Raw genomic sequence first — 11,613 nt, forward strand, 5'->3', positions numbered from 1 at the left:
AATCACACAAACCTGTCATCGGTTCGGTTTCACGGTTGGTTTCTTTTTTCAATTTTCGGTCGATCGTTTTCAAAATTTTCAAACCGTAGCGAAAGGTATGGTTTATGGTTTGTATCAAAAACCAACCGTATAAACCGGACCGGACCGTATAATTTAATTATATTTATTTTTTTAAATAGTTCATTTTATATATATGTATCAATATTTGTTTTAAATATAAACTGTTAGTGTATATGTAATAAGAATATTACATTATTTTAACAGAATATTAATTGGCCTTCATTCTATTAAATTACTAAACGTGATCGTCAACTGAACGAATTGTATCAAAATATGTTAACTTTTGCAAATTATTCACGCTTCGCTATAAATTTATCATATCTTATTTTGAATATTTTGTATAAAAACCCAATGTGCTCAAACCGTGAAACCAAACTGGAACCAAACCGTAACTAATGGTTTGGTTCGGTTCGGTTTGAGAGTTCTATGGTTTGGTTTTGGTTTACAAGAATCAAAAACCATTACGAACGGTTTGGTTTATGGTTTAACCCAAAAACCGCGAAAACTTGATTGTGAACACCCCTATTATGTAGGAATAAATTGGTACAAAGTTAATGAATTTTTTATTAAACTATTACCATATATAATAATATTTTAAATATTCTTTAATGCAACTAACACAAATATGTTGCATTTTGTTGTAATGACTTGTTTGTTGTTACGTTGTGTAAAGTGGTGCTGATCATTCACTATTTTTTTAAATGACAAACTAATATACTTCTATAAATAACAAATACTTATGCATTGCAATATTTTAATCTCAACCTCTTGGATAGAAAGAAGATACCTTACTACTCAATCCTAAACAAAAAGAACGTTATTCAGAATAACTTTTAATAAAAAAATAGTAAAATTAAAATTCTCTCCGGCCTTCAAAATAACTTAAAAGTATTTTGTATATTGATGACACATTTTTACTTATTAATTAAACTAAAATGGCCGGTAGAAGCTGATTCAAGCTATTCAATATTCATGCTTCGCGTAAAAAAAATCAGTAAACCTGTTTTTTAATAGCGTTTGAAATCACTCCTAATACCCAAGTGAATATTAAAAAAACAGAATATCAATCATTAACACTAATTTTAATTTATCATGGCTAAGTCACAAAAAAATATTATTAAAAAAGAAACTCACTATTATAAAAACCTCTTCAATTCAGGTTTTGAACAAGAATCCTTAAAATCTCGAACCTCAATCATCACTACAATGATACAAATAAATAAACCCTAGACCTCATAATACAGACAAAACCATAAAAAAACAGAGGTTTTGTCGGTTTATGGCATCACACTCATTATTCTAGAACGCACACGTGTACGGTACTGATGCACTCTAACCATGACTCACTAACACAAATTTGTCATCTAGCGGCCAATTGGTTCATGCACTTGGAAACCTTTAAACCTTCAGATAAGATCAATACAATGGACACGTGTCAACTTCTAAACCCCTTTGGGCCCCACCAACCCACAGTAAGAAAAGGACGACCGTACTTATCCCTCTGTAAATCATTGCTTATAAATACCCATCAAAATTTCCATTTCTTGAAAAAAAAAAGAAATTTAATAGCTCTTTATTATTTCTTTAATATTAATATACTTCTTAATCTATCTCTTAAAAAAAAACGTGTAACATGGGTTTGCCGGTCACGGATCCGATGACCCAATTAAGCTTACCACCGGGTTTCCGGTTCTTCCCCACGGACGAGGAGTTGCTTGTCCAATATCTTTGTCGAAAAGTCGCCGGACACGATTTTTCTCTTCAGATTATTGCTGATATTGATTTGTACAAGTATGATCCATGGGAGCTTCCTAGTAAGTATTTCGAGAATATTATTAAGGTTACCGGCATATTATTATCGGTCAATATAATATACAAATTATTAATATACATATTATTAATATCTAATTTTCTTTTACAGAAAAGGCGATGTTTGGGGAGAAAGAATGGTACTTCTTTAGTCCTAGAGATCGAAAGTACCCGAACGGGTCCCGACCCAATAGGGTTGCCGGATCGGGTTATTGGAAGGCTACAGGGACAGATAAGGTGATCACGACCGGTGGACGGAGGGTTGGGATCAAGAAAGCTTTGGTATTTTACATAGGAAAAGCTCCGAAAGGAAACAAGACGTATTGGATCATGCATGAATATCGATTATCTGATCCGCAAAGGAAAACCGGAAGCTCGAGGGTGTGCATATGCTCTGTTTAATTATACTTAAACAGATACAATATATCAAATATACCAGTTAGAGTTTATTTAATATTTACAGTAAACTCTAACCGATATATTAGTTAAGAGTTTATTATAACAGTCTTTTTAATAAACACTTTATAATAAACTCTGACTAATATATTTTGTTTAAAGGTTTAATATTAGTTTTTGACAAAAATGTTAATACGGTTTTTATATGGTGCAGTTGGATGATTGGGTTTTATGTCGAATTTATAAAAAGAATTCAAGTGCACAAAAGACCATGTCTGGTGGTCAAACCGGCGAACAGAGCCACGGATCATCTTCATCATCTTCGTCTCAGTTCGATGACGTTCTCGAATCGCTACCCGAGATCGAAGACCGGTCCTTCAACTTACCAAGGGTTAATTCCGTAAAAACCTTGTTACTAGAGGACCAAAAGCTAAATTTACAAAAATATGATTCGGGTAATTACGATTGGGCTAGCATAGCCGCATTCGGGTCGTCCGAACCCATAACCGGGGTTCAAGATGCTTCGCAACAGACGACCATCACCACGAACACGATGGCGCCCGTATACACTGTGGACACGAAGTTTGGAAGAATGGTGGAAGATGAAGTTCAAAGTGGAATAAGAAGCCAACGGGTTAACCATCCGGGCTACTTTCAATCAAACCTAAGCCCGTTTGCACCAAGCCAGGGCTTATCGAACGTGGTCGACCCGTTCGGTATCAAGTACCCGACCCAACAAGGAGTTTTGGGCTTTAGACAGTGAAATGTTAAGAGGGTGGCTTGTAAATATATGACTCTGTAGGGGGTTAGTTGTAGATTCAAGGATTGTGCGAGGGGTGGTGGTGACCAATAGTATTTTTAGATTTTACGACTTATAAAATTAAGAAATGCATATTCAACGCAATTTTGTGTTTGATATTTAACCCAAGATTTAATAAAACATGTTACAAGATTGCAAAATAACACATAAAACTCGTCGGCATTATAGTGCTCAATATCTTGAGGTGATGGTTAAAGACTTAACGCTTGGGTCTTAAAGTTCTAGGTTTAAAGTCTGACTTAAGGGGATTTTTTGTTGTGATGATTTCCTTTTTAACAGTATTATTAGGTAAGTCAGGTTTGAACGAACAAAGTCGGTAAGTTAATACGGACAGTTGACATTCACTCAAAACATTGACATTCACTCAAAATGCTTGTAGAAAAGAGAAGAAAAATAATCAAGCATGTAAACTTGTTTAGTTTAGAGGTGTACAAAACCGGTTTTAAATCCAAACTGACCGGTTTGATCAATAGCTGGTCAAAACCGGTTTGACTCAAACCGGTTCGGTTTATAAACCGGTTTAGACATAAGATGGGCCGACCTGGTCACGTCGGTTGGGTTCGGTTTATAAACCGGTTTAACCGGTTTTGGCCGGTTTTAAACCGGTTTGGTAGATCTTATGGGAAACCGGTCATGAAACTGGCGGTTTAGGTCGGTTTGGGTGAAACCGGTTTGGTTCGGTTCGGTTTGCCTAAAACCGATTCCAAACCGGTTTTTTTAACACCTCTATTTAGTTATATACTTTTGTATGGAAAACTTCCCAAGCAGGGTCCAGTCCAAAACTATTAGGCCCATGGATCAAAAACCATAGATTCACAAGAATTGTAGTCTGTCCACTATACATGCTCATAATTGGAGATGAAAAAAAAACGAGCCCTAAACCGGACCTGAAAAAAAAATCTGGAACCGATTTGTACCCGATAATACGGATAGGGTATGCATTTCGGTACCAAAACGTACCCGATTTGTACCCGGTAATACCCGAAAACCCGAACCGGTTGCACACTCGAAACCGGGTTTTTCAAATACTTGATCTATACATGAAATTACTTGAAAAATACCCCTAAAAAGTGTAAAATCTATACCCGGAAAATACATGGAAAAAAAAACCCGAAAATAGGGTTTTTTCAATACCTGGAAATAGGGTATTCAAATATCCGGTTATGTACCCGACCCAAACCCGATACATAGGGTATGGTTTTTAGAAACAATTACCCGACCCGGGTATTGACAATACCCGGTCATACCCGAACCCGGTTCCATATCGGGAACAGGGTATTTGAAAAACCCGATTTGCACACCTCTACACATAATCCCTTACTGTTACTCGCATATACACATATATTTAAATATTTAATATACAAGTTGATCCTCAAATGGTACAAAAAGATGATTTCAGTGGACGAGTAAATTAGAACTATTGAGGGTTTATAAGCATGAAATGTAAAAAGAAAAGTTTTTCACAAGATTGATGATCTTCTTGTAAATCTACATGCATCCACGACTATAGTAGAGCAATAGAGAGAATGCGTGTTTATGAACATGTAGTGTAAAAGAAGATCTCCTATAGTCGCAATAGAGAGAATGCGTGTTTATGAACATGTAGTGTAAAAGATCTCCTGGGAGTGACTCGGGAAGAGGTTCGCGCAAAGGAGATTAAACCCTTTTTGTTTTGGGGATAGCTAGACTAGGGATCCTGAATCCATGAGCCGAAACCTATTGGGTCGTGTCTAATTAAGGGCATTCTTTACACATGTATGATTAAAATATTTTTTGAGCAGTTAAACATATACCTTTTTTTTATTATATCACGTTGTCCATATTTGAAGTTTTGAACATAGGTCTCCACTGAAAAAAACTTTGTTTCTTACCACTATGCTCCACCCAACTACCCAAGTGACGCATGATTAAAATTAGGGCCGGCTTCGAGAATTGAAAAAATATTTTGGGCCGAAGACGAAAAATATTTTAGGCCTTAAGTAAAAAGAGTATTTTGTTGGGTTTAAACAATTTAATTTTTAAATTGGCTTCCTTGGTTATGATTTGGGTTGTATAAAAAACTAATGTATAAAAAAAGGCTTAAAAAGCATGTTTCAAATGAGACTAGAACCCACAACCTTTTGGTTGGAAATTATACCTTTTTACCACTTGACCAAGTTCATTGTTATGCTATTAAGTTTAAACATTATGTATACATATAGTTTTTCATAAAAATACATATAAATGTTTTAAAAAGAAAATTCGAGCCTAACGGCTAGTCGGGCCTATGACCGTCGACCACCCTGCCATAGGCCATGGCGGGCCCTGATTAAAATAAATAGTTAATAATTTTAATAAAGTTTATCAGTCATATATATTAGAATGTAAGAGATTTCTATGTTATAAAGAAGTAGGAGGCGGTAAAAAGAACTTATTAGGGATGAGATCGGTATAATATCCATACTCGTATATGATTGTAATTGTATCAAAAATCAATAAAAACGAGTGTCGATAACCGTACCAAACTTATTGGTATGCTACAGGTACGATACCCACTTTGTACCATTTTTTTTCAAATCCACAATGATGTTGGTACCGACATGAGTAACAAATAAGTTGAATCGGTCCGGTAGTGATACGGGTACGAGTATGTGACGAACACCAAATTAACTAAACTGATACAAGTACGGAGTACCAATTACAAATACCACAATCAAAACAAAAGGTAAAATCAATAAACCATAATACCAAAGCAAATCATAATAGTTAATATGATGATGGGTTTGATATTTCGTAAATCATAATACGTTAAATGAGATACAATTTAAGGATTTAATTTAGATATTAAATGTGGATAATCTAAATAAATTCTCTACATATTACAAACGACAAAGCATACCGAACGTAATCATACCATACTTGTACTCGTACCCGTATCAGAAATCAATAGAAACGAATACCAATACCCGTATCGAATAGGCTAAATCGATACAGATACGAGTATAGATATGAGTACGATACAAATATGAATACGTATATTCGGAAAAAAAAACTCATCCCTAAACTCATATATGAACATGGAAAAAGAAGAAAGAGCAACATATGCCCTATTTTGAAAAATGTCAAGTTGATATATGAATAGATAAACAGCCAAATAATGTATTTATTATTACATTTATTTATATGTTATATATAACTTTTTTAAACGAGACAAACATACTCCTAATACTTTTAAAACCTATCTATTGTTTACTTTGTAAGATTTGAACCCGTAACAAATTGACGGAGGAATCTATTAAGTCAAGAGACAACTTTCATATGTTATATAGGGTTAACTTGCATATTCTGAAAAAATCTTTTATAATATCAAATATGAATTCAAATACAATATAATTAGTTGACGTTTTGTATATATTATTATCTTCTAAAAGCATGATCATCACAAACTAATAATAATTATTATAATAATTCTTAATTCTTAATATTTATACGATAAAGATCATCATAATGTTATCATTTTCTGATTTGACTAATTATAAGCTTTTATTCCCATCTAATTTCCATCCTCTTTCACGTCACCATCTTTCATTTTACAAAATTATACGTATAATTAATCTCCTCACGTTTAATAAATCTAAAAAAATCTATTAAATATCATGCATGTGCTTCTTCATTTCTTATATTAAACAAAATAAATAATATAAAATATTATATTTGTTGGAAAAAAAATACATCAACAAAAGCATTTTCAAAGTGTTTGAAATGAATATATTTATTAAAATTTTATTGAATGTTTCTATAGCAAAGCATGTTAAAATATCATACAAAACCTTTTTATAATATAATTTTTATATATGATTTATTGATTTATATATATTCAATTGCAAAGGTAGGTTTGCATTAATGGTTGTACTTTACGTCTTTTGGTTCGTAACTTAGTGTGATCTTTTTCCTTCGTGTTTCTTGAGTTGTAAACAATGCTTTCAACTTTCACCCACAAAATCATCAACTCTACCCCCCCTATTCATCCCTTGCTTCGCTGGGGGTTACCGGTTACCATCGTCACCAGTGTGACTCACCACCATCGCTTCGGCATCCAACGAGCACCTCACCCCATCATCGATTCTGATCCTCGCCATCTTGGCTCGCTTCTACCTCAGATTGGTGCACGTGACCCTTTATTAAGTCAAGATTTGGGATCTCAACTTTCCATTCATCAAAATTCCCATCACAATATTTAAAATAAAAAATAAATATTCAGTCTTTTAATAATAGAATTATATTTAATTCCTTATATTATTAATCTATGTTGGTTATTCTATTATATGTTTTACGTATTATTCTTAGTGTTTTACGTTTCGGTTTAATTATTGCGACTTAAGCGTGATTGGTTCAATGCTTTAACACTTTTTTCCGTACGGATTAACGGTTCCGTGCAACGGGCGGACCTAAACTTCTGGTTATAATCTATAATCAAATAATTTTAAAATAGTAAATGAACTAATTTCCTATACAAAATATTTCCTTTGCATCTCATGCTTTGTAACCCTTTTTTTAGCTTAGATGAAAGAGAGTGGGTGATGTGAAAGATAGATATAGCAAGGTTGAGTATAAATCGGGTAACACATGTATTGGGTCTGGTCTGGGTCTAGAAACGGGTTTGAAGAGAAGACCCATGAAATCTATAAGTTTTTCAATTCAACTTAAAAACCTAGTTTTAAGTTGTTGGAAAATTTTGTGTAAATAAATTATATTTTAATTGTGAATTCTTTTATCTTATATGATTAGTTGAAACATCTTTGATTTAGTCAAGACCATTCAACATGTCATTAAGTTTTGGTCAAAACTTAAATGAATTGGTTAATGTTGATTGGGGTGTTTCACTTTTTTCTTTAATGATCGTTGAATGGTTTCAACTTTCTACTAGTATAAATACCAAGGGAACTCCTTGGTTGTAGACACACAAAAGACACCAAATAACACATTCTCTTTTGTGTTTTCTCCAACTTTCTCCTTAAAGAATTCCAACATTCTTGATCATCTTCATCATTTCTTTAAGGTACTATTCGGGTGCTAGAGCCCTCCTCGGCAGTATATATTGCTTAGGCCGTTGTACCCTAGGAAACAAAACGGGGAGAGACCCGGAATTTGTTTTAAGGGCCCCGTGTAAAACACGATCCTCGGCCACAAAGACTACGACACCATTCTTCTTCTAAACCTGTCTTGCATTATTTTATTTCAATTGTATTGTAATTTTGATTTTTTCCGGTGTAATTCGTATTGTAATTTACTTGCTTTTCTAGATAGGTTTGATTCCTTGTATTGTAATCATTTTATTAAAAGTGTTTTATTTTTATACGCGAACGGTTTCCTACAATCTTAAAACAAATTTTTTAAAAATCACCATTCGTGTATTCAAAACATTCTCGTGTGACTTAAACTAGTTTTGTTTCACACGGTTGTGTTTTTAAAAAACATTTTTTTTCCGTTTCTATTCAAAGGAGCGACTTTGTAGAAACGGAAACCGGTTACAATTTGGATTTTTTTAACGCTAAACTCTTGGAAAAACTCATTGTTTGGTCCCTTCAAAGTTGGACTTAGAACACTTTCGGTGGGTTAATTCAAGTGTTCAGATTAAAAAGTTTTGCGTAACTTTAATTTAATGGGAGCGACCACTATTGATATTTCTAAAAAACTAACTTAGCATAGTTTAATTTCAGAAAAAATGACATCATCGTAATCGAGTAACGTTATTTTAACAATATGAGGATCTTGGATTATTGTAATGGTTAAAAATATGTCTATTTGAAAAACTTTCGTTATAATTTATCAAATAAATCATGTATGCATAAAAATGAGTCGGATTAACTATTGGAGAACAATATAGAATCCGAAAATGAACGTTTTAATTAAACACATTCGAGTTTATGGGTTTTGGTTATGTTTCGTTAAGTCGAATCATATATAAAAATATATAAATGTTTCAAAATGCATTTTGAATCACTTGATTTTTTTTAATGAGTATGTTAGAAAAATATATTTTAAAAAAAAAACCCATATAATAAAACATTTGTCAACGTTTTATCTTTCTAACGAGCGTGTTAGAAATTATTATTTGCTAAATTGGTTTCAAATGTTTTGGAACATGTATTTTCTAATGTGCATCTTAGAAAAGATATTTTCTAAACTATGAAATGTTTGCGTACGTTTAGTTTTAACAAGCATTTAGAAAATATCATTATTGTTAAATAATAAAGGCTTATACACTTTTACTCTCTAACGAGCGTGTTAAAAATTGTGTATTTTCTTAACCCACGTTGGTTAAAATGTTTTGTAAACGTTTGACAATGTTATAAAATAAATGAACGTTTTGTAAACGTCAACGGTTTTAACATGAGTGTTAAATACGTATTATTTTATAAATCGAAGCCTTAAAATATTTGTCTAAATATTTAACTTTTCTATCGAGCGTGTTAGAAACGGTTTATTATAAACTAAAGTTTTAAAACGTTGATATTTAAACGTTAATTTTCTAATGAGCATATTAGAAATGGTTAATTCATATTAACCAAAGTTTAGAAACGTTTTATCTAAGCGTTTAATTTTCTAACAAGCGGGCTAGAAGTGGTTTATTTTATAAATCGAACGTCTAGAAATGGTTTTGTCTAAATATATTATATTTTCTAACGAGCGTGTTGGAAAGGATTATATTTGTATAAGACATCTTATATTCTCTAACGAGCGTGTTAGAAACAGTTTATTTTATAAACCAAAGGCCTTGAAAATCGTTTTGTCTAAGCATTTATATTCTCTAACGAGCGTGTTAGAATCAATTATATTTGTATAAGAAATCGGTTAATATTTTAATGAGCATGCTAGAAGGGTTTGATTTTGTAAAACCAAAATTATAAAAACGTTTTGTATAAACGTTTATTTTATTTTTAATGAGCGTGTTAGAAACGATTTAAAGGCTTCAATACGTTTTATTTAAAGCGTTTAATTTTCTAACGAGCGTATTAGACGCAGTTTATTGTATAAACCAAAGGGTCTTAAAAATGGTCTTGTCAAATCGGTTAATATTCTAACGAGCAGGTTAGAAGTTGCATAAATATTATATCAAGCGCGTTACATAATAATTTTTATTAACCCAAAGGCGTTAGAACGGTTTTAAACAACTTCATTACGTTCAAATAAGTTTTCAACAAAATCAAGTCGAATATGATTCTCGAAGTTCCTATTATTGTGTAAAGCCCAAAAGGTTCCAGTATCATAATCATGTTAAGCGCAATTACATAATCAGGTCCAATGTTTCTAAACGGTTCATAGGAGTGGCCTTTTTATTAAGGATATGTAATTGTGTCTTGGATTAAAATAGGAATGCTAAAGGCACACGTGATGATATTTAGCTAGATGTTACAAAAGACAATACTCATTTCCAAATTGCCCATGTTAAGGCCAGGGCGGCTCAACAAATGTGAAGGCCTAAGTCGAAACAAGATTTTGTGACATTTTCATAACAATTGTTAAGAAAAAAAATTGTTTATTAGAAGTTTTGAACTCATAACCTATACTTTAGTAACAACCAAGCCTACCACCACACCAATGAATTGTTTTGAGTTAATTTACCCATTACAATATGTCTATATATAATTAATTAAGTATGGGCCTAAAGCCCTAACTTGTTTTCGTTGTCCCACGCGCCACCCCTGGTTAAGGCTATCCGACCTCTGTCCAGACAGTTGTTTGAAGTTATGCGGGATTAGATGCCAGATGATGTGTCTATAGCTAGCCCCGAACAAAATCCATAACAAACTAGGGTGTGATTCGATTAGGTGCAAAGTGGTGAGCAACTTGAAAGAATTAGGTTGCGATACGGCAGTAGCGGCTCAACCGTTTTAGGGGCCTAAAACGGATTAGAATACATGGGCCTTTCTTCAAAAAAAAAAGATTTCTTTTGGTTACGATCCTAACATGTTGAAACATCATGAAATTAACTAATAAGATTTTATATGGGACGCTTACTACCCCGACTCATGGTCGACCACTATAAAACTGATAAAAAAGAACTTTAGCATATATAAACGAACTAATGAGCTTAGTAGATTCAACCAAGGAAAAAAAAAGCCAAAAATCAACTAAGCAGAAATCAAACATAACTTTAGCAACAGCTGGAAGAGAGGAGAGCAACCGTGAATCATGAAAATTGTAAGGTATAAGAAAAAAAATCAAACTTATTCAACACTATAAAGGTTTTTTTTCTTTCTAATCAAAGTGGGAACAAGTAATTCGCTACATGTAATACTATCTTCATGTATTGCATATATATGCAGTTTCCTTTGCTAGTTTTTGATGAAAATCTTTTCAATAAAGTATAAGGGAACACATTTAATATCTTAAAACAAATAGAAAGCATTAGAAAATTATCTTACATGATATTATAAAAGTAACTGATAGTAGAAAAAATTAGAAATTTGATGAAAAACTTTTCAATAGAGTATCCTGAGAAGAAATTTATTACAATATCTTAAAATAAATGGAAGCATTAGAAA

General features: G+C 32.6%; 1 protein-coding gene across 1 annotated transcript; it reads left to right on the forward strand.

Moving 5' to 3' along the window:
- The first annotated feature begins 1,683 nt into the window (after positions 1-1,683).
- LOC143575441 (NAC domain-containing protein JA2L-like) lies at positions 1,684-3,150 on the forward strand. The gene is made up of 3 exons (XM_077059821.1): positions 1,684-1,874; positions 1,982-2,250; positions 2,480-3,150. Exons 1-3 carry the CDS (start codon positions 1,694-1,696, stop codon positions 3,026-3,028), a joined length of 999 nt encoding a protein of 332 aa, XP_076915936.1. The 5' UTR covers positions 1,684-1,693; the 3' UTR covers positions 3,029-3,150.
- The last annotated feature ends 8,463 nt before the right edge of the window (positions 3,151-11,613 follow it).

The sequence above is a fragment of the Bidens hawaiensis genome, unplaced genomic scaffold (assembly GCF_021521415.1).
Source record: "Bidens hawaiensis isolate Kalapana, Puna unplaced genomic scaffold, B.hawaiensis_p1.1 tig00027401_1, whole genome shotgun sequence".
Classification (NCBI taxonomy): Eukaryota; Viridiplantae; Streptophyta; class Magnoliopsida; order Asterales; family Asteraceae; genus Bidens; species Bidens hawaiensis.

What these genes read in the sequence shown, in the direction of transcription:
- LOC143575441 (XM_077059821.1), top strand. Translation starts at nt 1,694, where the DNA reads ATGGGTTTGCCGGTCACGGATCCGATGACCCAATTAAGCTTACCACCG. An exon ending in TGATCCATGGGAGCTTCCTA is followed by an intron (nt 1,875 to 1,981) that starts GTAAGTATTTCG and finishes TTTCTTTTACAG; the next exon opens with AAAAGGCGATGTTTGGGGAG. An exon ending in GGAAAACCGGAAGCTCGAGG is followed by an intron (nt 2,251 to 2,479) that starts GTGTGCATATGC and finishes TATATGGTGCAG; the next exon opens with TTGGATGATTGGGTTTTATG.